The sequence below is a fragment of the Somniosus microcephalus genome, chromosome 1 (genome assembly GCF_052327205.1).
Source record: "Somniosus microcephalus isolate GS21.2 chromosome 1, FLI_Smic_1.0, whole genome shotgun sequence".
Classification (NCBI taxonomy): Eukaryota; Metazoa; Chordata; class Chondrichthyes; order Squaliformes; family Somniosidae; genus Somniosus; species Somniosus microcephalus.
The window spans coordinates 421,216,428-421,243,066 of record NC_140987.1 but is presented as its reverse complement, the minus strand read 5'-3'; the positions used below and the strand labels follow the sequence as shown (position 1 = coordinate 421,243,066).

Genomic DNA, 26,639 nt, shown 5'->3' with positions numbered 1-26,639 from the left:
TGGGAAGACAACACACGACCAGAATCAATGCTGGTTTAAGAACCAAGAATGTAGGAAATGTGGCAAATTGGGTCACATCGCTAAGGTATGCCAGTCAGGGAAGAAGACCAACAACCAAAGGAAGCCATCACAAGAAAAGTACAAGAAGGTATACAAGGGGGCTGAGCAGAGTTCAGACGAACAGAATTCAGACTCAGATCCAAACGGCCAGGAGCTGGGTAGTCTGAGTATCCACCATGTGAGTAAGGAAGCTGACCTACAAACTATCTGGGTCATGCTAAAAATAGCTGGAGTCCAAGTGAAAATGGAGTTGGACACTGGATCAGCTGTATCAGTCATAAATCGAGGGGATTACCACCGGCTATTCTCACACATACCCTTAAGATATACCAAGTTCGTATTGCAGACATACACGGGGCATAAAGTATACCCCATGGGAAAAATAAGAGTCAAGGTGAGAGATAGGGGTAAAGAACACCCAAGAATGAACTTGTATGTACTACATGAGGGAGGACCACCACTTCTAGGACGGGAGTGGATCAAGAAAATAGACATGGAATGGCACTACCTACAAGCAATGACGAGTGAGGACTCGGTGCAGACAAGCAGCTCAGACTCTGAGCCGGAAGACGATAAGTCCAGCCCACGTATGAAAAACAAGGTTAACATGAACTCACTGACTAAGGTTGGAAAAACGAGGGCGTGCATAAAGACAGAGAATTCTGAGTCTGTTCAAGTCACAGACATATGCATTACGGAGGAACACCGAGCTCGAACTCAACGTTATTTCAAAGTACGACAACAATTCGAACAATTAAGTTACCGTCTCGTACAAGAGATGAAAACAATGAAAAAGTTCTATGACACCGAATGGGAGAGTCTGGAAAGACAACAGAACCTGCTGGCTCAAGCAGAGAGCGACCATAGAGCCATCGTGACCAATTACCGATCACACCTCCCTTATGATGTTCAGGAGTTAGAATATTTGCATGATCTAGAGATACAGCATAAAGGCAAACCACGCTACACTGAGGATTTTGTTCTGCAATTGGAGACGGAGCTAGTGCAGGCAAGGTTAAGAGAAGCTGAATCGCAGTGTGCACTTAAAGAGATGCAGAAAAAAATCTTGGACATGGAAAAGAGAAACGCTTCTTTACCTGATGTGAATAATGTGGCCATGTTGCAAGAGGAGCTTATCACTCAGTTAAATGAAAATAAACGGAAAATGACTGAGATAGACTGCAAGAATAAAGAAGATTCGATGGCAGTGAGACTTCAAGGGGCAGATAGCATAGCAGCCTTGGCTGAACTCCAACAGGAAATTGCGAAAGAAGCAAATGAAGAGGAATCTTCAGGAAGCCGGGATTTTATTCCAGTTCTTCTCTACGACTCCTTACAAGCAGAGTGTGAGAAGTTGAAAGAACAGTATGAACAGGCCCAGGCTACAATTCTGGAGGGGATTAACTCGGCAACCTCCGAAAAGCTAGTTTCAGTAGAAGCATATGAACAACTAAAGGTTGAACATGAGCAAGAAGTCCAAAGGCTGCAGGAAATTCTTGATGAGCTCAAGGCCAAGACAGACTCATCGGTAGAAGTTCCATCCATAGATGAGAATTTAGAGGTGAAAGACATGGCAGAACATGAAAGACAAGATGTCCAAGAACTCATAAAAATATTGAAGGAAACCCAAGACAAATATGAGGCGGCAATGACCGAGGTTCAACGACTTGAAGAGCAGAGTCAACTGGGAATCCTTTCAGTGGAAGGGAAGGAAACTGTAAGAAACACAGAGACTGTAAGAATGGGCTCTGAACATGAGCTTGGGAGCATCAAGGCGCAACTTCTTCGAGCGCTTGAAACCAAAGTACAAGAGGAAAGGAAGGTGAAAGCATTGGAGGGTAAGGTGGATGAAATGGTGAAGACTCTGATCCACAGAGTCCCCATGGAAGAGTTAACGGTCAGCCAACTCCTTCACATGCTGAGAGACAAGACTCCACAATGGGAACACGAGCTTCAATCTGCAAAGGGAAGGAATTCGGAGCTCCCAAAAGTTACGGAAATAACTGAGGTGGCAACACAGATTTTGTGTTACAGTTTACTCTATGAAGAGTTCGTTGAATCACGTCAATGTGAACAGAAGAATGTTGAAACAGCTGCTTCAGTAGAAGGATTAAATAGCCTGATACCGCAATCCCCGGTGGAAGGGAAGGTATTGAACTCACAAATGAGGTCAGTAGTGAAGGAATGGCAGACAACCCAGGAAGAGCGGGATGAATATGAATGCATGAAGAAGTCTTTTCAAGAAAGATGTCTAGGGAAGGAACCACCGTCAGCTAACGTCCAGACGGGTGAGGAGGAAGAAGAAGGCTCTCTCGCTGGCCTAACTCAGGACGAACCCGAATATTACCATGACCTGTTGAGTGACACTGAATATTACGAGGATGTGGTCTGCCCAGCTTGTGATGAAAACTCCCAAAGTGCTGAAATCCGGAGGAAGCACTTAAGGTCTAAGGAACATAGAGAGTTGGTGGCGCTACAGCTGGCAGCCGAGAAAGGAGCTCCAAGAGTTTCAAAAAGGCAGAAAAGAAAAAGAAGAAGCAGAAGATAATAACTGTCTAAAATATTAGCACTTCTACCATCTCAGGCGGGACACTACGAAAGGAGCTAAATTAGTTGAAAAACTGGAAAATGTCAAGACAGCCAGTTGGTTGTCAAAGTCCGCACTGCTGGTTCAACAGGACGAAAGTTCAAGCTGCTACATCAAGAAAAAGGCTATGGAGGAGTCACGCTAGCCAGGTGAACCGGCTACCCCAAAGAAATGTTGTTCGGAACGAGTCAAGATCAGAGACTGAATCTATGAACTGTTTCCGCAGAGACGGAACCTGTGAACTGTTTCCACCGAGATTATATTTGTAAATTGTTTTATATGACATTGACTCCACCGAGATTATAGCTGTAATTTGTTTTATAGGAAGTTGAAGATATGTATGTTTAACGGGGACTCTGTAAGTAATAAGCTAAAAAGGGAGGATTGTAGTGTATGTACCCGTCTACCTTTAAGGGAACTATTGAATGTAACCGTTCACCTTTAAGGGAACTACTTTAGGTGTGGCACTATTTGTTTGGCTTCTGTATACTGTAATACCGATAGTGACCACACCAGTATATAAGTGTTGTAGCAGGATTTCTGGGGCAGATTCGCCCGGACCTTCGAATAGTAAAGACCTGTTTGTTTGTTACTTCTGAAGTCTGTGTATTTATTAACTGCACAACCCACAGACTTTACACACACAATACTCAAGGTGTGGTCTCACCAAGGCCCTGTACAACTGCAGCAAGACATCCTTGTTCCTGTACTCGAACCCTCTCGCTATGAAGGCCAACATACCATTTGCCTTCTTAACCGCCTGCTGCACCTGCATGCTTACCTTCAGCGACTGGTGCACAAGGACACCTAGGTCTCGTTGCACTTCCCCTTCTCCCAATCTATTGCCATTCAGATGATAATCTGCCTTCCTGTTTTTGCCACCAAAGTGGATAACCTCGCATTTATCCACATTATACTGCATCTACCATGCACCTGCCCAATCACCCAACCTGTCCAAATCATACTACCTCTCGCTCCTCCTTTAAGAAGCTCTTTAAAACCTATCTCTTTGTCCAAGCTTTTGGTCATCTGTTGTCCAAGCTTTTGGTCATCTGTTCTAATATCTTCTTATGTGGCTTTTTGTCTGGTAATCGCTCCTGTGAAGCGCCTTCGGACATTTTACTATGTTAAAGGCGCTATATAAATACAAGTTGTTGTTGTTGTTATATTGACTCGCTCCAATATTAAGTATCAAATTGAGATGAAGTAATTTAAAACAATATGAAATCGTAAATCAAATAGACAAGCTGCCTAGAGGCTTTAGAAGATACGAACAATTCAACATTCCCCAAAGCTGAGTGGGAGTGGAAAATAGGTTTACTTTGCTTATTAGCTTATTGTATAACCAGTCACCAGGACATGCCAAGAAGTACCTGATTGTGGTGTGGGTTGCCTCACTGCACCCCTGTGAATGCCATAACAAGTCATATAAATTAAATGTAATTAAATGGCTTACAATAACTTACCAAAGACAAAAACTTTAGTCCTGTTTTGCGATATATTTTTATTCAATACTTTGCATATGTAGATTCCTTTGTCACTTAGCTGAATGTCCTTCAGAGTTAGAACACTGTTATATAGTGTCAATACCCCTGTATTATTAATAGTTGCCCGATTAGCCTGCAAATAAATAAAAAGAGTTATGCATTGTATTCCCATTACCCAAGACACAACAGCTCCTCACTGGACCATTACCTTGAAAAGGACTCATTTAACACATTGATATGGCTCCCTCCCTGTGCCACTTATTGAGCACAGAAGCATCAGTGGATATTCAATTATTAACACTTGCTGTTTGTGTATTAAGCTGTATTTACTTCTGTGCAATTTTCTCTCGTCTCCTGAAAATGCCACTTCATGTTGGACTACAGCTCGATACAAATGAGGTCACATTGCTTCATTTCATCCCCATCTGTACATAAACCTAAGGGGTGAATTTCCACAGGGATTCTCTCCCGCTCCACCGCAATAACTTCGCCGGAAGTTTGGTGGCATCTGTGTCTTTGGGCGCGATCTTGCCAGCCCTGGGGAAGCGGGTATGGAGGCGGGACTGCCAGGAAAATGGCAGAATCTGGGAGCGGGTGCCCAACCCGCCCTCAACCCATCTCTGTGCCATCTTGCCAGGAGGTGGGTAGCCGACCCGCGCCGGGTCCCATCTCCTCGAGGCGGGAAGGCGATTACAGCCACTTAACTGCCTGTTAACAGGTAGTTCACAGGCAGGTAAGAGGATTATCCCCATTTTACCCACACAAGTGCGGGCTTCCCGAAGGCTGCGATCCCCGCCAGGGTCATCGAGGCGAGCAGTGGGTCTGCGGGGGTCGGAGGGGTGCAAAAGTGCACTGTGCAGGTAAGTGATGGGTGCAAGTGTGGAGCGGTGAGTATGTGAGGTGAGTGGAAAGTGTTAGAAAATGTGTACTTACCTTTGTTTCTTCCTGCAGACTTCAATCGTTGGGGATGAGGAGAGTCTCGCATCTCCGCGGCAGAGATGACAGATGGCTGCTGCATTCTCCAATGCAACAACCATCTAATTTCTGCTAAAGAAAGAGGTTTGATGAGTCTTGAATACAAGAACTCATCAAACTAGAGAATGTCAGAGTTTGACAGCTTCACAGAGCAGTCAAATGATGACAATTCATCCGTCAAAGATTTTTGACAGATGAAACGTCATACGCTGACGTTCTCTGTAACCAGCTTTCCCTTAATTGGCCTGCTACACCTGCTTAACAAGGTCAATCAAGGGAAAATAGCGTGGGTTGGCCAGAAATTGATGGAGGCGGGATTGATACCTGACAAGTGGGCGTCTCGCCTCCAAAAGCTCCCCATTGGCAAAATCCAGCCCATATGTGTAAATGGGATGCCTGCCAAAGTTACTGTGGTGGAGTGGGAGAAGTCCCAAGTATATTCACCCCAATAGTATTCTGTAAGATGATAATGATATGTAGTTCCCTGCTTTCATTTCACCTCATGCTAATGTCTGTAATAGTCACCAGACTTTAGCGAAGGCATAATCCATTTAAAATAAACGTGTTGCTAAATATTCACCTGCAAGTTACAGAGGGGGCAGTCAGCTCTTGGTCCTTTATGGTCTGTTAAGCTTATCAGCACAAACTGTAGTAACATGTCAGAAAGACTTCTGTTAAAAAATCTGACTGGAATTTTGTGCTGGTATAAGGTTTTTAGATTACATGGAATTGAAAGTTTTAGCCCAGAGATTACTGTTGGCCTTATTAGTGGGTGAAGGTTCAACATGTTCATTTGGCATTCCTCTGATAGTTTAATGCAGGTATTAAAATGTTTATTTTAAATGGATTATGCCTTCGCTAAAGTAGCGACAGAGGAATGCTAAATGAACATGTTAAAGTGTTCCCCTGCAAACTATGCAAGCGGTAATTTTGAAGCTTTTGCATCAAAATACTAATGAAAGGCTTCAGAAAATCTAGTAAATGTACTTCAAGATGACATATGTTAGAACTTACCGTTTTGCCAGGGTACTCCCATTGAAAGTCAGGTCTGGCATTCCAAGCCATCTTCGCTGTGCACTTGATAGACAGTGTATCCCCAGACAGCACCTTGATTTTCGCACTGGTATTAAGCTGAACATATTCTGCCCCTTCAACTGAGGATAAAAGGTAAAATATCATATATCAAAATAAGCAATACTAAGAAAGCACGACAATCAAGCACTTGGCCTTGGATTTTATTGCTTTCAGTGGTTAGAACACAAATGCCAAAGGAGTAATGTGGCATTTTCCATCTTTGCTATGGTGGCAAATTAACCCATCAAGTTCCAGTTGTAATGCTGCAAATAATTTAGTTTAACAAACTGGAAGCGAGATAGTGGACTTCTTTGTTTGATGAACTTTTGTAATCACCAAGGTGAAGGATGTTAGTTAAGAGGCATGAGATACTTTTCCATGTGTTCCAAGCAATGTCAGGATGAGGCATGTTCAGGTTGGATTATAGCTAGGATTAGGTGCAAAATAACAATCCCTCTCCTCTGCCTCAACAAAGTGCTTTTACCTCAACCTTAGAAGAGCATTTACTACTGCCAGTGCAGCATTTCTTTTAATCTAGTACAGAATCTCTTTAGAGAGCTATAAGCTACTCTCCTTCCCCCTAGGCTCCAGTTATTGTGTGGCTATCGTGGTGAAAGTTAGTTGAACGGCCAAGGCTAATAGTGTGAACGGCACCAAGGTTCAGAAGACTGGAAGAGAAGATGAAGTAAATGGCTAATCCATGGGAAGTTTGCATTTTAAAGGTATGTAGATTGTGAGGAGAAGGCAAAGTTGAAGGAGATTCACTGGGCTGAACCTTAACGCACAAAAACGGATGAGTTGGTGTTATGTCAGAGGTTAAAATGCAAAAATTCTGCAACAGGTGCCGAATCCACCTCGAATCCGCCCACTTCCAGTTTTAACGGAAGCGGGACAAGGGGCAGGCGCCCAATCCATTCGCAGGAAGCGGGTTGGTCATTTAAATATTCTAATGAGGCTGCCTGCCTTAATTTTAACAGTCCTTCTATTTATAACCACAGACAGCCAGGTTTCCCAGGCCTCGGCAAACTCGACAGCTTAAAGGAGGTGAGAAGGGCTGAATCCATGAGGCAATTGCCTTTATAGCACTGCTTGTGGGATAGGAGGAGCAGGGGTGTTACTTCCAGGCCCAACATGCTACCTATTAAACCCCACCCCGCGCACCCCTGCGATCTGTCTGCTTCCTGCCCTCACCATCGGACCCTCCGACCACCATCGGACCCCCCAACCACCATTTGCCCCCCCGACCATCTTTGGATCCCCCTCATTCACTCCCTCCCCACCCCACAATCGGGACCTCCCCGTGCAATCGCGACCTCCCCGCATGATCAAGACCCACCTGGGATCAGGACAACCACCCGCCCCCTCCATGATCGGAACCCCCGCGATCGGAATCCCACCTGTGATCCAGACTCTACGCCCCGCAATCGGGACCCCCCCCCACGATTTCTCTCACTCCCCCAATACTTCTCTCATAGGCTTTGGCCCTGTGGAGATGGCTTCCCACCTGAAAGGCCTCAGCTGTCAATCAGGCTGCCGGTGGGCGGGAACCCCTCAGAAAAATATTTAAAGTAACCCTGCAGTTAAATTCTGCAGGACACATGGGAAAACTGACCTCACAACAGCCACCCACCCTGCAGCACACCCCACCCAGCCCCCCGCACCAGGCTAAAATCCAGGCCCTGAGATGTTGCTCATTAGATTAGCAGGCAGCGCAACAATTTTGATTTCAATACATTGATGAAGAAGGGAGGAGAAAGTGCTTTGTGAAAATACATCAAAATAAAATAAAATAATAAGGGGAAATTTTAACGCATCCCTGATCGGCAGGAAAGGAGCTGGGGAGCAGTTAAAATGGAGCGGCTCCGTTTCCCGCTTTGTTCCTACCGATTCCCCATTTAACACCACTGATTTTGGCAGCGGATGAGGCTGCCGCTGGAGTCTGTGACAAATATCGGATACCAACGGCATTTTAACCTGCTCCTGAGCTGCGACTGTCCCACCAGTTAAAGCTGTTGGAATGCCAACTTGGCCCTCTAATTTAAGTTAAAAAAAACATTCCTTTGTGGAGCTGGAAGGAGCAGCCACGAGACCCTCACAACACACCTCCTCCCAAACCTACTTTGCTGCGAGCAGCCTTCTCTTGGTGCAAGCGGGTGGCCTCCGGGCCACTTGATCTTCGTTCCCCTCCCAGCTGGACAGTTGCCGCTTTCCACCCAAAACGGGCGAGTAGCTGACCAGTGCCATTCAAATGAGGCCTGGCAGTTAAAATCAACCAGTCCTTTCTCGCTGGCTTCCCGCAGGGAGTTGAAATTAGCCCTATAAATTCAGAAGGAAAAAAAGTACTCACCTTCTATAAGCATCATATAGTGAGATATGAAAAGGTGATTATCGACCATGGTGTGGCATTGCAGCATGGAGAAGCGGATATGTTCAGGGTTTCGAATAATAAAACCTTGCTTAGGATCCCATGTGTTATTTGTCCCATCGATTTTAAAGATGGTGCGGTCCTGTAACTGGCAGAAATTATCATCTGTTACAATGAAGCACATAATAAACAATATCTCTCAAAGGTTATATTAGGATATCCATTGTATATATTGCTCTAGGTGTGAATTATGTGGTAAGAATTTAATTTCTTTTAGGTATACTCAGCTATTAAGGAATTGCACATGAATGGGTAATACACCATTTAAGAATTTAAATTTTTGATTGGATCTAAGTAGATCAATTACTTATGTAACAATGCATTTGTAGAAGTTAGTACTCAGGCAAAGATATATTTTAAATTTATCTTTGTTTTACATTTCTAATCAAACAAAAGAGAGAAAAGTATAAGAAGTACTGAATTTCATTTGATGCTCAGTTTCATTATAGCTATGTGACATTCAGGACCTTGAAAATCTATCTTTATCTCTTTTCCAGTCTATCATATTCTTCCTCCCGTATTCTGTCTTCTATTCATTGTCAAGTCCTACATTGGGTTCCAGGCTCAGTTTAAAATGCCTAGACTCTCCTGTAACTTGTGAATTGTGCCCACCAACTGATGCAGTCATTGTTGGAGATGGGGAAGGGATGTACTCATAGGAATGTTATACTGGGGACACCCTGTGGCATTACTCGTGGACCAGGAGGACTTAAGGTAGAGCTCCAGGAAGTAAACAGAATATTTTTAATAATAAGAGCTGGAACGACCAGCTGGAGGGGTGACATTTTGTTGGATGCTTAAGTTATGTTTGTGCAGAGGACATGCGTCATAGAGGGAAGAAAGCATTACTATGTCCCTACTATGTAACTGGAAACTTGGCCTTCCATATAGGTACCCTGCATTGAGTTCATTAAAATATCTGCTTTATTCAGTCACACAGGTGATTTCATTGTGGCCAGGCCAAGACTGTCAACTAGATTACCAGATCGAAAGATGCCACATCAGAAAGTAGACACTTCTGGGAAACTAAAAGTCACAGCTATAATGTAAAAAATTACATTTATTCAACCAGTGTTACACAAACTAAAATACAGGAATCACGTTTAACCAACGGTTTTTACTTCAATTTGAAATGCGGCTTTAAACATTAATATTTTAGTTCCTTTTATTTTCCTTTTCTTGAAGTGTAAATATAATATCTTGAGCAAATATAATACTAATAATATTTACTTTGAAAAGTTTTCTGAGAAAAACTGATCACAGCAGTTCCTTACCTAGAATTAAAAAATGGACAGAATGTCCCATCCATTTAGTGTCTGGATTTTTAGAGTGAAAACAACAAACTTTAATACTTAAATTAAGTTAAATTAATTTACAGTTTCCCTTCTTTTCCAAATGTACCAATACTTTATGTAACTAATAGATTCTGCTTAAATAAACACATTTAATTTCAGGAGTTTTACTCATGGCTTCTTTTAAACTTGAGTAGCGAAGCCATCGTCCAGAATTTCACTCTTTCTGATGGTATCCTCTCAGATATACACATACATAAAAGAAATGCAGCTGCTCTAACCATTCATAATACATTATAAAACATATAAATATGAAACAATCACAAGATTACACTTATACATGCACAGAAGTCTGACAAATATCAAGAGGGAATACACTATAAATGGTAGGACACTGAGAAGTGCAGAAGATCAGAGGGACCTTGGAGTGCATGTCCACAGATCCCTGAAGTTCGCAGGACAGGTAGAGAAGGTGGTTAAGAAGACAGACGGGATACTTGCCTTTGTTAGCCGAGGCATAGAATATAAGAGCAGGGAGATTATGCTTGAACTGTATAAAACACTAGTTAGGCCGCAGCTAGAACACTGCATGCAGCTCTGGTCACCACATTACAGGAAGGATGTGAGTGCATTAGAGGGGTTGCAGAGGAGATTTACGAGGATGTTGCCTGGGCTGGGGAATTTTAGCTATGAGGAAAGATTGGATAGGCTGGGGCTGTTTTCTTTGGAACAGAGGAGGCTGAGGGGAGACCTAATTGAGGTGTATAAAATTATGAGGGTCTTAGATAGCAGAGAGGTCAATAACCAGCGGGCATAGATTTAAAGTAATTGGTAAGAGGTTTAGAGGGGAGTTGAAGAGAATTTTTTTCACCCAGAGGGTGGTGGAGGTCTGAAACTCTCTGCCTGAAAGGGTGGTAGAGGCAGAAACCCTCATCACATTTAAAAAGTACTTGGATATGCACTTGAAGTGCCGTAACCTACAAGGCTGTGGACCAAGTGCTGGAAAGTGGGATTAGGATGGATAGCTCTTTGTCGGCCAGCACAGACAAGATGGGCCGGATGGCCTCCTTCTGTGCTGTAAATTTCTATGATTCTATGAAAGCTGAACAACTAAAGTGAGAGCTAAGCCCTGAGCTCCTGAGCAAGGCCTTCAAGTCAGAAGTTATTGGATGGATTTTCAAGAGAGCATGGACAATTTTATGAGTAAATTTGACGATTGTTGTGAATTATGTCTTTGTTGTGTTACAAATCCTATTTTTAATGTAATTTCCTCTGGTTACTGACAAGACAAGAAGGTGTCATAGAATCATAGAAGCTTACAACACAGAAGGAGGCCATTCAGCTCATCGTGTCTGTGCTGGCTCTTTGAAAGAGCAGCTGTGCTTAGTCTCATATCCCTGGCTTTTTGGCTGTAACCCTGTAAGTTCCTCATGTCGGAAAGCATTCTCCAAAATATTTTGAGTAATTTCATTGATTCCCCTTCTCTGTCTCACTAGCTGTTTTACTGGTAGCTCTTGGTTGATTTTTGATTGGTAGTTTTCATACCTACTTGCTACTTCCAATTTGTAGTTTTTGGACATGCTTGCCACTTGTTCAATGGTAAATTTGCAAGCTTTTCGTAATAATTTGTAGCTTTTAATAAATATGATCTTTGAGCCAATCAGGTGTAAGTGCTGACGTAAGAAAACTACTAGGCACTTGGTCTAAGCGTTAAACAAAGCTTTAATCAACTGTTTTACAACATGGAGGTCTAGTTGTGTCCTTCACTAGTTCCTGTTAAGAATGTCCTGTGCAAGCTGGGCCCATGCCCGAGTATTTATACTCTCCCTGGACAGCGCCACCCGTAGGCTGCTCAGTATTATTTCATAAGTCTTTCTTTCATGAATGACTGATTCATTTCAAGTGCGACATACACTTTTCTTGTGTGACATTTCGAATGTGACAGTTCCTAGTGCAAAGCTTTGAGGGATGCTAGAAGTGTGATACTTTGCATATAAGACACAATGGGGGAAAATTTGGTTGCTTTGCGCCCTAAGAGGGCACTAATGGGGTGTAAAGCAACTAGCACCCGGGCGTGGCGATGTTTGTGCCGCTCGCGAAATTGACCAGACATTTTGCGGCGGCGCTAAACACTGCCACCACGAGCTCCTGCGCCCGCAGATCGTGACATCAGTCGAGCGTGCAACACCCCGGTGCGGCCCAGAACCAGATATTGAGTGGTGTCCCTTGCCGTTCCATCTGCCGCTAGCAACGACAGGTTGAGGGGAACGGTTTGCAATCAGGAAGGGACTGGGGGAGCGCTATTTAAAGGCGGCCGCTTCCTGCCTTTTTATCGGTGACATTTTTGCACCACGCATTCTGAAAGAGAGAGACTTCTGGAAAGATTCAACACTGTGTGAAGGAATTTTGGATACTGAGCAGCACTTTGCAGGTACATTTTGATTTGACCTTCCTTGCATTGATTTAGAAGAGTCTATGGGGGCTGCACTCTGAACTCATTCCCTAGGCCTCTCCATTGTTCTTTCCAGCAGATTTGATGTACAGGTCTCTCCAGGCCGAGATTCAAGGCTGCAATGAGCAGGGTGTGGATGGAGAGCAAGATCGACCCTCCCCTTTAAGAACTGGCTGGCGCCAGTGTGTGTGTTCCATTGCTGACTGACAAAACATGAGCTTCGCCAGCGCTCTGAGGTAGCACCTCGCTCCTCAGCGTTAGTGCCTTAAGAGAGGTGTGTAGCGCCTGATTTAGTGCTCCAATCATCTCCGGGGCGATAGAAGCCAAGTTTGCTGTCGGTGGCGATAATTAGCGCCAGGCGCTAAACTTTGCGTCCGGCCGATAATTGCGTCCCAAACGGGGCGATACCGAATTTCTCCCCCCAGACTTTTAATTCTATAGGTAGGTTTTTTTCAGGGTTCCCAGTAATTCAGTATTAAATGACAGAGCAATAACAACTAGATATATTATGGTTGAAACTAAATTTACATTCAGGCAAAGTTGAGCAACTCAATCTCTGCTTGTAAAACTGACCAGTTATATTTAATTGAAGCATAGTGAGAACATACTCAAACTGAAACAATAACATTTACCGATGTTAAGGGAACATCTACAACATCCATAAATTCTCATACTCAAATTCACGTATCATTATGGATATGGGGGTTCCTTTTTTCATTAGCAGTGCCATTTTTAGTTCTCTTTATCTATTAGCACACCTCTTTGAAACTGTTTCATAATAAATCTGCTGAAGCACTTGAACTGTCAGCAAGCCTCGCAAGAGAACCACAGTCTCCTTCCAAACTCCTTGCATCGCTAGCCACCCCCATCATGCATGTTTTAAATAGAACCCAAGTTCACTCTGTCACTATGTGTGCTGGGCAGTCTCCTGGGTTTAAGGTATACTCTGTTCAATCTCTTGATTTGTAAAGGATGTAACTGAACTAAAGTGGTCAGATGACATTATAGGCTGGAAATTACTGTCCGTGATATAGGCTGATGAATGTTTAGCATATTCAAATGAGCTATTTGGCATTAACATATTAAAATAAATGGGTTCATATAAAATAAATGGGTTCATATCTCCTTTAAAATAGTGGGCAGTGGAATGTAATATGAATACATTAAGCATTTTCCCACCAACAGTAAGTTCCCATGATTTATAAATGTCATTAAAATCCTAAGATGTGCTCACATAGGTTAGAGTGTATTACAGGACAGAAACATATTGAAAGGTTCAGGAGATGTCATAGCATATAAGAACGAAACTTCAGCAGTTCATCAATATAATCTTAACCCAGAGATGTGTTACATCCTTGCTATGCACATGTACCATTCGTGTGTTACTCTTATACATTTTGAGTTTATTGTGGTTTGTGGTGGTTTTTGTTGCTGGTGATACAGTGAAACTGGCGGACGACATAGTTCCACTACTGAATTGTGCATTTTCAACGAAACTCCTATTGAACCAAGTGATATTGAGTTTATTTCATTTCATGTCGCATAGAATGCATTCGCTGGCACCTTGTTAGACAAGGCCTAATAAGGACCAACATCTTGAGCAAAAATTCTGCAAAGTCTTTGCCTGCCCTCCCCAAAGTAATCAAGCAAAACCACAGAAGATCAATACTTTCCCAAATTTCTATTACTCAACCCTGACTGTTGCTTTCCACAAATCACATCTTCCTGCTGCAGCAGTACATGGCCCATATGTTCCATGGAGTGTTTAGTCAGCTCTGTCCATATTTATCGCTGAAACTTTCAATTCTGTTCCTACAAAGTTATGCCTCTAGCTAGGAATTAATTATATTAACTGGAAGTCTTTTCTACATATCCACTACTCTTATGGGGAAAATATTCTCATCTCCACCTTCATTTGATGCTTGTTAATTTTCTACTTGATTACTTTAGTCCTGCATTTATGGCCCAAGTTAAACAGACTGCTTTCATCTATGTGTTTTTTGCCTCTCAGCATTCTAAAGATGTAGATAATATTCCCCATGGCTTACTGACATAACAAGTTATTTTTTATTTCTGCCACTGATTGCAGTAGCTGGGAATAAAACTTATGTATCTGAGAGTTAACAACAAAATTCCTCTTACTAAATAAATCTGGCAAGGTAAATTTAAAATATACCAACCCCTCCTTTACAAGTCAGAATGTAAGCATATAAGAACATAAGAATTAGGAGCAGGAGTAGGCCATTTGGCCTCTCAAGCCTGCTCTGCCATTCAATAAGATGATGGCTGATCTTCTACTTCAACTCCACCTACCCGCACCACTTTCATATCTCTTGATTCCCTTAACATCAAAAATCTATCGATCTCTGTCTTGAATATAATCAATGACTGAGCCTCCACAGCCCTCTGGGGTAGAGAATTCCAAAGATTCACCACCCTCTGAGTGAAGAAATTTCTCCTCATCTCAGTCCTAAATGGCAGACCCCTTATCCTGATCTGTGACCCCTGGTTCTAGACTCCCCAGCCAGGGGAAACATCCTTCCTGCATCTACCCTGTCACGTCCTCTAAGAATTTTATATGTTTCAACGAGATCACCTCTCATTCTTCTAAATTCTCGGGAATATAGGCCTAGTCTCCTCAATCTCTCCTCACAGGACAATCCCCCCCATCCCAGGAATCAGTCTGGTGAACCTTCGTTACACTCCCTCTAAGGCAAGTATATTCTTCCTTAGGTAAGGAGACCAAAACTGTACACAGTAATCCAGGTATGGCCTCACCAAGGCCCTATATAATTGCAGTAAGACATCTTTACTCTTATACTCCAATCCTTTTGTAATAAAGGCTAACATACCATTTGCTTTCCTAACTGTTTGCTGTACCTGCATGTTAACTTTCAGTGATTCGTGTACAAGGACACCCAGGTCCCTCTGAATATCAACATTTCCCAATCTCTCACCATTTAAAAAATATTCTGCTTTTCTATTTTTCCTACCAAAGTGGATAACATCACATTTCTCCACATTATATTCCATTTGCCATGTTCTTGCCCATTCACTTAACCTGTCTATATCCCTTTATTCTAGAAGCTATCGTCAACTAACAAAGGTAGAGAGATAAACAACTTTAGATTGACTACTTATGCTTGGCAGTCATCATTTGTTTCAATGATGCACAAGAGGAAATGCATATCAGAATATCAATATGTAATGAATATTAATAGTTGCCCACTTTGTAGTAAAGTTAATTTCATGTCACATTAAAAAATGCTGAAATGAATGTGCCTGACATTTTTAGTTATTTTGTTTTGCCAAGAGAAGTACATTTTGTAGCCTATTATAGTTGAAAAATGTGTTGGACATCAAAACTAACAATTTTCTTAAATGATACATCATCACTTAAAAGAGAGTTGACAGGATAATGACACAACCTGCCCACTGGTCTTAAATCTGCTGAGTTTTTCATTGTTCTTTCAACAGATGCAAATTGTAAGCCATGGAGAACAGCAAGCAAACACTCTGGATTCACACTAATCAGAGCGACTCCTTAAATCAAGTAAAGTCTGCAACACTGCAAGTTACATCAGAACAGAATTCATGTCAGCTCTGAAGATAAAGAAAAAAATACTCTATACCTTTCCAAACGAATTTGCAAAACTTTGAGGTAGAGTTAATTGCCTGCCTGACAGAGGCAGCAGGAAGCCATTTTAACTGCTGGGCCTTGTTTAAAAGCTGCCGGTCCACTTACCGCCTGGACCAGATAGAAAGAGGGCACAGAGCAGTTGCCTGCAGGGGAAGATTGGGTGGCCCTTTGCCACCCACCAGTTTCCAGGTAAGGGACAGGGATAGGGTTTCGGGAGTGTCTTGCGGGAGGGAAGAGTGGGCACTCGAGGCAAAGGAACCCTTGACACTCCTCCTGCTCCAGGTCCCACAAAAGAAATTCTTCCAGAAACTTGAGCACATAATCTAGGCTGGCACTCCAGGGCAGTGCTGAAGGAGTGCTGCACTGTCTGAGATGCCGTCTTTCAGATGAGCTGCTAAACTGGAGCCCCCTCTGCCCTCTCAGGTGAATGTAAAAGATCCCATGGCATTATTTCAAAGAAGAACAGGGGAGCTCTCCCCAGTCTCCTGGCCAATATTTATCTCTCACCCAGCATTACTAAAATCTAAAGCAAATTATCTGGCCATGTATCACATTGCTGTGGGAGCTTGCTGTGTGCAAATTGGCTGCCACGTTTCCCTATATTACAACAGTGACAACACTTCAAAAGTACTTAATTGCCTGTAAAGCGCTTTGGGACGTCCTGAGGTCATGAAAGATGCTATATAAATGAAAGACACTCTTCCTTTTTTACCTGGAAGGACTTCTTCATCCTTCCATCCAGCTGCCGGCCTGGCAGGAAAGCTGTGGTGGCAACACCACTCGGGGACCAGTTAAAATGTCATCGGGGTCCTGTTGGCATAATAGAACCCTGAGGTGCATAAATTAATTAGGCCCCTGCCTGCTTTAGGCAGGTGCCTCATCTGCCTGCAGAGCCCTGCAGGTTTATATCGGAGATGGCTGGAAATGGCTGCATTCCGAGCGGATAAGTCAGCTGCTCATTTTTAACTGCCCACCTGCCCGGTTACCGCCAGACAGGTAGGGTTAGAAGCAACCTTTTATTTCACCCCAAAAATCTGCCCTAGTGGGCATTATTGCTGTGCTTTCCCTCCCCCAATATTTGTCGCTAGGTGCTAATCAGCACCAGAATTGTAAAGTACTTGTTCTGAGGTGACCAAAGTATCTAGCAGTAGGATACCAGATTGAACGAGTGCAGTGTTCCCGTAACAGAGGATTTACCTCATCACGAATAATTAATAAAGACATTTTAAAGAATTCCTTTAGCAAAATAGAAGGGGAAAACTTGGGTATTTTGTGATATTTTGCCACAAAATGAGGGATGGATTTAAAAAATAAAATGTAAGAAAATTACATCAACTGTACAGTAATTGATTTGGAGTTATTTGAGAAAATGTAACTCATTATTCTGCCACCAGTGAGCTGCACGGCCCAACTTGGTATCGCTCTGCAGCTCACTGGTTTCAGGCCAGTGCAATATTGGGTGGCCCACAGGCCGACTCAGCCAGCAGGAAATTAACTTCATCAGAGGAAGCAATCTTGCTCCTCCAGGCCCTACAAAACTAATTATTTACTTACAGTTTTTGGGCCTCTTCCTCTTCACCACCCAGTTGTCCCTCTAAAATGCATTGGGGTCCTACATACGCCAGTGGACCCCGATTTGCAGACAGTGATAAGGCTCCCACTGGACGGCCCAGGCTTCAGCAAATATGGTGGCAGAGTGGGAACGGTGGTGCACAGCAATTTTAACTCTGCCACAACCCAGTTTCCGCTGGGCGGGCCGAGATAAAATTGGCCCTCATATCTCTTGGGTAATAACTCATGCTTAGCTGGTCTGTGGTCTTGAACAGTCCGGCCCACTATCAGCACTGCAAACCATATCATCCTCACCCACCAAAACAGGTCTGTTCATTGAGCTTTTAAAATATATAATTTGTAGAAGTGTGATAGCTCTGGGAATAGATTTACATACCTGAGAAATGACCGTACATCCAGCATAATAGTAGACTAAGGCCTAGAAATTGAGTTGGCGCCGCGCCAGGGCTTTAGCGCCGGAAATTTAGCGCCGGCGCTAAGTCCCCCTGCGCGCGCCAAAAATTCAGTAGTGCCGCGCCCAGACGGCTGCCGGCGCTACTGGAGGGTGTCAGCGCCTCGCAATGGGCGCTGACTGCCGCATTGCGGCGCTAATCCGCCGCTGCGGCACCCGATGCGGTGCGGCAGGCTGGGGAAGTGCAGGCCTCCTCCTTCCGTTAAGGAGGAGCTGCCTGCACCCGACCGCTGGCCGTTGATCTGTGGAGAAAAATGAGCCCGGCACCTCGGAGAAGTGCCGGGCTCGCGGCCCACATGCATCTGTGCCGCGGGGGGGTGTTGGAGGAGTCCGGGGAGGGAGGTGCGGGCAGGCGGCCGCCGAGAAAGCGGCCGGCCGCCGCGCGACCTTAATGCGCCGGCGCTAAGACCCGTAGCGAACTTTTGAAAAATCGTTGGTTGCGGTTGCCACGGGCGAGGCGGCTGCAACTCAATTTCGGCGTTCGGGCGCGTTGCCACGGCAACCGGGACGCTGCGCACACCGATGACGTCACCGGTGCCGGCGCAGCGCAACCGGCTAACGCCGATGGCAGCGCCCAAGTGAATTTCTCAATCGGCTGTACTTGCGGCGCTAGGCCCTCTAGCGCCTCAAAATGGGCGCTAACCCCACTCAATTTCTCGGCCTAAGAGTCTGTCACAATCTTTTCAATAAAGCTATTTTTGAAGAGGTTAAGCGGTATAGCTTACACATGAAAGCTTCTCTAGGGACACTGAACCATTGAAACCCTTCAATACTTTAATCTGCCAAATTTATCCAGATCAACCCACCACCAACATTCAACAATGGATGCTATTTCAATTTACAGATTCAAAACTGGATTCTAATTTCAATTAGGATTTGACTTCAGATACAGCTTTAGATTTGGATTCCAGTTCCGATTTAGAATACAGGATTGGGAATTTTTCTCCTCTTTTTTTCCTGTAGGTACCGACTCATGATACAGGATACAGGCTCGCAGGTGGTAATGGACCTCTGTACCTCACCCAAGTGTTGCTCTTCATATGTGAACCTAAACAGTGAATGTTAGCAGTCTGTGGGTGTGTGCGTGGGTGACATCGCAATCAAGTGCCATCATGTTGTTCCCACACAGGCACTTTCCAGCAGGCATCACTGAATAGTGATCAGCAGCGGATACCTGGATGATTTTTCCCTGGTGGTGCTGAGGCCAATTATAGCATCCCAACTGCTGTGCCAATTGAGATCAGCTGACTCTACAGAGACTGGTAATCATACCCGCAACCTGCTCATTAGTATGGCTTAATCCACTGGGAGGTGTCAGTCGAACTTTCTCAACATTATTTATCGCTATAACTTTGGGAAATGTTCGCAAAAGGAAAAGGGCAAGCAGAACGTAAAGACATTTTCGCATTTTCCTGGAACAGAGGACGTGTTTAAAGCTGGTAAAATCTTACGGCTTGGCGGAGGATGTTTGTAAATGGCACTATAAACTCTCCTGGAGCTTCCTTTTGCAAAGCAGGAAGCAGACAGCTTGTCTCTGTGTTACACTCAGACACTGGGAACTGGGAACCAGCTCAAATATCTCTATTACTCAGAAACAACTGCCCACAAGGGAGGTAAAAATGAATTACAGTGATTTAAGAACAAATATCAAAGTGCATATTAAACATATTTATTTTTTAAAATAATTTCCCTCATTTCCTGCAGCAGTCAGATGACTGAGGCATTCCACTTCACAGACATTTATGTCATCAATACTGGTCTTTGGCCAGAATTATAGTAAGCTTCCATGTGATCATCTCTCAAAATTAATAAATATTTGGAGCCCTGTACGGATGTAGTACACATCCGCAAATTATTACACATTTAGAGTGGTCTGCGGATGTGATAAATAAATTGTATTTAAAAAAACGTATAGCATTTCCAGGGCAAAATAAGAATGATAAAAATTACAAGTAAAGGTTTGATGGATGGCTGAGAGCACCAAAAGAGGACAAGGCACCAATCCTGCAGGGATTGCAGTAGGGTACTTAATGTAGTCGCTAATAAGATCAGTCACATGCTGGTGAGTATTGTTAAGGAATCATTGGAAACATGAATGGTGCCTGAAAATTGGAATAAGGTGAATAAGCCAATTTATGAAAAGAGGCATAAAGATAGCCCTGGGGAATATAGGTCGGTGAGCCTTATACATGTAGCAAAAGGCATCTTGAAGGAGGCAACAATGAATTACCTAGAAAAATATGGAACAATGAGTCCATATGGATTGTTGGGGGGGTGGGGGGTGTTATGCTTGATAAATCTTGTGGGGCGAATAGTGCATGTTATATTTAGATTTTAACAAAGCTTTTGATACATTTCTACACAGGAGATTGATCTACAAAGCTGGAAGTAAAGGAAGGGGGGATCTTCAGAAATGGCTGCATCAGGGAAAACTGTGCATAGTTGTACATGAAGCTACACTGGGATGGAAGCAGGATGTCTCGGGAACCAGTCCTTGGGCCATTATTGTTCACAGTGGTAGATTAAGAAGTTTGGTTGACAAGTGACAGATGCTGTTTAATGTGGATAAATGCAAAATGATGAGAGTGTGGAAGGAGAGTAAGGTTGGACATATAAGATAAACTATATTTGTTTACCAGAGAGGTATCTGGGGTTGCTCGATGATAGTTCACTGAACATATCACACTGTGTGCAGCAGTAGTAAAAAGTGCAAGCACAATATAGACTTGAATTTATATCGTACTTTTCACATCCTCAGGACATACTTTTATTTTGTAGGCAAATGGAGCAGCCAATGAGTGCACAGCAGGATCCCACAAACAGTAGCTAATCTCTTTTGGTGGTGTTGGTTGAGGGATGAATGTTAACAAAGGTATCAGGAGAATTGCCCGTTTTTCTTGGAAAAGATCCATGAGATCTTTTATGTCCATCTGAACAGGTTGTTGGGGCTTCAGGCTAATGTTTCAAACAAAAGTTGCCCCTCTGACAATGCAGAATTCTTGTATAAAATACTAGTCTATCCTCTCCTGGAGTACTATACTGATCACTGTATCATTGTAGAAAGACCTGGTCATTGGAGAGGGCACATTGAAAGGCAACTGAATTGATATTTTGACTTAGGTTTTGAAGAGAAGCTACAGAAATGGAAAATGTTATACTGGAGAGAAAAAGGCTCAAGGAAGACCTTATCGATGTATCGAAGAATCTATGGATCACAGATAGCTTGAATGCTAATAATATGTTTTCTATAATCATAAACTCTACAGTCAGAGGCTTGAATTAAAGTTCAGAAGAGGGAAAGTGAACAGACTATTTAAATTTAACTGCTATACTCAGAGGATGGTGGATATATGGAACAGTCTGCCTGTCTCAGGAGGCACTGGAGGTGAAGAATGTTGGCAAAGTCAAGAAAAACTGGATAGATATTTGGCAGAGTAAGGGATTAAGCAGTAATGATTGAGCAGTATGACAGATATAGTGGTGCATGTCATTTTTCAAATGTTCAGACTGGGCGTAGGAACTGCAATGGTCTCTACCAGTCTGTTTCCATGTAAATCAGAATTAACAACTAATTTATGTATATAATAAATTAATAAAATCAGATCTTTTATCAACTTAGAGAACCTACTTTTCCCCAATGCAAACTTTGCATTGTATTGCTATTTTTCTCCTTTGCCTCCACTTCCTCTCCTCCTGTCCTAAAGGTGATGACGTGCTGGGGTACAGTATCATGGGCATCAGCCGTCCACCACTTCCTTGTGCATGAGCCTAGACAGTGAGTGTTGATAGACTATTTGCCTGTGTGACAAGTGTTGGAACGTATCTTGACCCCTCAGGCTGTATGACTTATAAAATGTGTAATGAAAATGCTTTGTAATGTGTCTCTGTAAATTGAGTGCCATGTACCACAGTTAAATTGTATTGTACGTGATGTGGACTGTATTGTCATGTTTCTCAACAAATTTTTATGAATAAAGTATATATTTTTGAAAAAAGAAATTTTGTCTGCGGAAGGCATTACAACTAAACCCAATCCTGTTCTCAACTAACATTTTCCAGCTGGGGTAACTGGGTAGCAGTTGAAGTGGGAACCCTAGCTGTTTGTTCCCCTCTCTAGTCAAGGGTGCTGAGGCTGACTGTAGCCACAGCTGTCAATACTGGACCAATCCTAGGTATATATTTTTTAGTCATTAGCTGCGTACCTGTGATAAAAGTATAAACATGAATTGAAGTATCAGGCTGTATCTATAACGTGGACTACAGAGGATGCCTATATGATATTTATGTATCTCTCCTTTTTCTGACCCTCTTTTCTCAGTATGTCTTTCTGTTTTCTTTCTTTGTCTCCCTTTTTTGTATTTCTCTTCCTCTCTTCACAACTTACCTGGCTGAGGGATTTGTAAGTGCTTTCTCTTGCTCTAGAACAAGATGAGGCAAAATACAGCCATGGAAGCAGAAGTATCCCACCATTCATAGTGGTAGTGAATGTTCCCCATTAAAACCATAGGGCCAAACATTTAATAGAAGGCTCTTGCTATTACTGTGAGCCTAGACAGTGAGTGTTGATAGACTATTTGTCTGTGGAAGGCATTACAACTAAACCCAATCCTGTTCTCAACTAACACTTTCCAGCTGGGGTAACTGGGTAGCAGTTGGAGCTGCTATTACCAAGGTCGTCCCATCCTCTGTCATCGAATTATAGTTTGCAGACGACACTTGTGTCTGCGCACACTCTGAGGTCGAACTCCAAACCATCATCAACACCTTCACTGAAGTGTACGAGAGCATGGGCCTTACACTAAACATCCGTAAGACAAAGGTCCTCTACCAACCTGCCCCCGCCACACAGTACTTCCCCCCGATTATCAAAATCCACGACGAGGCCTTGGACAACGTGGACCACTTTCCATACCTCGGGAGCCTACTGTCAACAAAGGCAGACGTCGATGACCAAGTCCAACACCGCCTTTTGTCGCCTGAGGAAGAGAGTGTTTGAAGACCAGGACCTCAAACCCAGCAACAAGCTCATGGTCTACAGAGCAGTAGTGATACCCGCCCTCCTGTATGCTTCAGAGACATGGACCATGTACAGCAGGCACCTCAAATCACTGGAGAGGTACCACCAACACCATCTGCAAGATCCTGCAAATCCATTGGCAGGATAGGCGCACCAACGTCAGTGTTCTCGCTCAGGCCAATATCCCCAGCATCGAAGCTTTGACCATGCTCAATCAGCTCCGATGGACGGGCCACATCGTCCGCATGCCCGATACGAGTCTCCCAAAACAAGCGCTCTACCCGGAGCTCCGACACGGCAAGAGAGCCCCAGGTGGGCAGAGGAAACGCTTCAAGGACACACTTAAAGCCTCCTTGAAAAAGTGCAACATCCCCACTGACGCCTGGGAATCCCTGGCCCAAGACCGCACAAAGTGGAGGGGAAGCATCCGGGAAGGCGCCGAACACCTCGAGTCTCTTCGCCGGAACAAGCGGAAGCCAAGCGCAGGCAGCGCAAGGAGCGCACGTCAATCCAAGCACCCCACCCACCCGCCCCTTCAACCACCGACTGCCCCACCTGTGACAGAGACTGTAGGTCCCGCATTGCACTAATCAGTCACCTGAGAACTCAATTTTAGTGTGGAAGCAAGTCATCCTCGGTTCCGAGGGACTGCCTAAGAAGAAGAGAATGGTGGCTCCTGCTTCCAGAACAACTTCTTGCTTTCTCCCACTCTTCAGGCAAACAAACCAAGAGAAATCTTAGGCAAAGTTAATACATGTATGAAATTACAATTTTCTGCCTAAAACTCCTGCCAGACTTAGGAGAGTTGGCATGCCTGATTGTAGCACCACTTACACCGCCAAGACTGAGATCAGTTAAGTTAGTAAAGACCAAGGATTGAACCACGGAACCTTTCTGCTCCTCAGGAACATTTCCCCACCAAGTTATCAGAATGCTACTATTTCTAACAGCTTGTTATATACCAGTGGATAACATTCAGAGGGTAATCACAAAGCAAGAGCACGTGCCTACTAACACTTGGTGGTGAAAAAATGAACATTTCTTGGAGATAAAAAAACCCCACTAGTTGTGGAAATCTGGAATAAAATCAGAAAATGCCAAAATGACGCAGTAGGTCAGTCTGGATCTGAAAGGAGAAAAGGCAGATAACGATTTGGTCGACACGTTAAATGTTATCCTACTTTTCTCTTTTTTAGATGCTGGCAGACCTACTTTATATTTCCAGCCTTTTCTGTTTTTACTTAGCATTTCTTGGAAGGACACTTTGGCCTAGAAATTCGATATAGCCGCGTTTGGGGCGCTAGTCCTGGCGATGCGCAAAGTTTAGTGCCAGGCGCAATTTAGCGCCACCTAGTGCAATATTGGGTTGCAGCACCCCTAAAGGTGATTGCAGCGCTAAATCAGGCGCTGCACGCTACTCTTAAGGCGCTAACCCGGCGGCGCAACCCAATTTCGCGGCGGCGGGGCGCAGCGAGGGTGCTGTCAATAATCACTTTCCCTGAGACACACTGGCGCCGGCCAGCTCTTAAAGGGGCAGGTCAATTGGCATCACCAGACACACTCACTGCCTTGTAGGCCTTCAAAGTGGTGGGAGCCTACCTGTGGCGCACCAGCCTAGCAGGACATGGAAAGGGTGAGGCAGAGGGCGGAACGCCTCACTGATGGGGCATTGGATGCTTTGGTTGGTGCAGTGGAATCAAGGCCAAGGAAGATGGTCGGAATGTGATTTATGTTTTGGACAGTCTCCCGGGTGTGAGATGCAGTTATGTGTCAGTGTATTAGTTTTGCTTTCTGTTGCCATAGCTTTCTCATGTTTGAAGGAACCACATTTTGTGTAATGAAACACTTTCTTCATTTACAATGGCAATGCCTTCTATTTACATGCATCTTGCCCTTCACAGGCTTGGGGATATCAGACCGGTTCCATTCCTGTTCTTGGAATGGCAGCAAGCATTCCGTGAGAGGGGCCTAGAAGCTACTTCTGATCAGCCTCTGACGCGCAGCCTGAGAAGAGCCGCTCGCGTAGAAGTTCAGGCCAGCAGGCATCTTCTCAGCCACCAACAGAGATGTCCTGCACCTTATCTGAGGCTGCAGATCTGGCTGAAGCAGCTGGCACAGCTCAGTCACCACCTCCTTTCTAAATTGCAGCCTTCTGACACACTGCTCCTCCGGCATGTTCATGTAGGAAAACTGCTGTCGGAAAACCCTGCCAGCGTAAGGTCTGCTGTGGCGACGTCTGTTGGCCCTCCTCCGTCTGGCCATGCCCGCCCCCCTCTCCCAGCATCTCAGTGCCCTTTCCAGATGATTCAGCAGCAGGACGTTCCCCTCCAATGCAGCCCCCATAATAAGTGCCCACAGGAAGGTTCCCCGTTGTCAAGGCTCACCAACAGCAAGGTGATGGTCAGAAGGCTGAAGATCGTCTGCCTGCACTGGCTCAGTGGTCAAATGGCTCTCAGTGTGCAGCTCAGCAATTCTTTGTAGCTCTCGAGGAAGTTGTGCTCCAAAAATGGCTGCCGCTTTTAAACCACACCAGTCCCCTTTAAATAACGCTCCTCCAGCCCGAGAGCGACTCGGGCTGGAGGAGCGTCCAGGTAAGCTGTCACTATTAGCGCCAGGCGCTACGGAGGGGGGCGCCACTGAATTTCTGGTCCGGGGCACCCACAAGGCATTGCACACTCAAATTACGTCATAATCAGCCTGCGCCCATGAGCGGGCGCTAAGATTTAGCGCCGGCGCTAAATGCATGCTCAATATGGGGCGAGGCGCCTCGCGCCCGCCCGGAAATTGGCTAGCACCCCACTTCTCGGTCTCTTTAGGCGTTAATCGGTGGCGCTAACAACTGAATTTCTCCCCCTTTATGTTATATAACTTGTTTGTTGCAGATCTGAAGCAGTTACAAAAACATTTATTTTAAGTCTCTTACCGTCATCAGGGTGACCTGTAGGTTTGGCGCTGTGACTCGGCAGGGGATCACCACAACCTGACTGCTTCCATTCCATTTTATCAGTTTAGGATGTGCTGGATAGGGCTGCACAAATGGACTTTGATGATCTTTTTTTTAAAGAAAAGCACACAGACAAATCACACTGTTAGTTTTACACTAGGCAATAATTTATAATACTTTAAAGACACAGATGTTTCCTAAAAGATTCCAGCACAAGTGTGGTCAATATTGTCATTGTTTTCTGAAAGAGGATTTTAACCCCTTAAATGCTGAATCTCCCTTGCAGGTTTTAAATTTCCGATCTGATCCCTCTAATCACATGCAGGATGTATTGGATGAACTATCACCTTACCGCATGGGGTAGAAGCTCTGTAATGTAAGCTCCCAGGGTGGGAACAATGGCCAGGACATAGCCTGAAACACTTTTCAAGGCTGCTCACACTAGAGTTTCCGATCTGGCCCCTTTGCTGCTGTGGTGATTTAAATTGCCCATCGATTTTCTTTTTCTGCCTCCCACAGTGAATTTACTAATGAAACTATAGCTTTGGATTTAAAAATGGAATTGAAGCTGGCAGACCATAGAGTTTGATAGAAAGGGCACAGAAAGTGAGAGCACAACTTCACCTACATTAAGTACAACAAATCACAAGGCTGCATACATGG

General features: G+C 44.1%; 1 protein-coding gene across 1 annotated transcript in view; it reads right to left on the bottom strand.

The window, feature by feature from the left end:
* The window catches only part of kdrl (kinase insert domain receptor like), a 259,302-nt gene that overhangs the window by 149,583 nt on the left and 83,080 nt on the right, over positions 1 to 26,639 (bottom strand). The window contains exons 4-7 of the mRNA XM_085999532.1: positions 25,956 to 26,083; positions 8,531 to 8,696; positions 6,124 to 6,263; positions 4,114 to 4,267 (exon numbers count right to left, since the gene is read on the bottom strand). Coding sequence (XP_085855658.1) covers positions 4,114 to 4,267; positions 6,124 to 6,263; positions 8,531 to 8,696; positions 25,956 to 26,083 — 588 coding nt within the window. The remainder of the gene's footprint in view (positions 1 to 4,113; positions 4,268 to 6,123; positions 6,264 to 8,530; positions 8,697 to 25,955; positions 26,084 to 26,639) is intronic.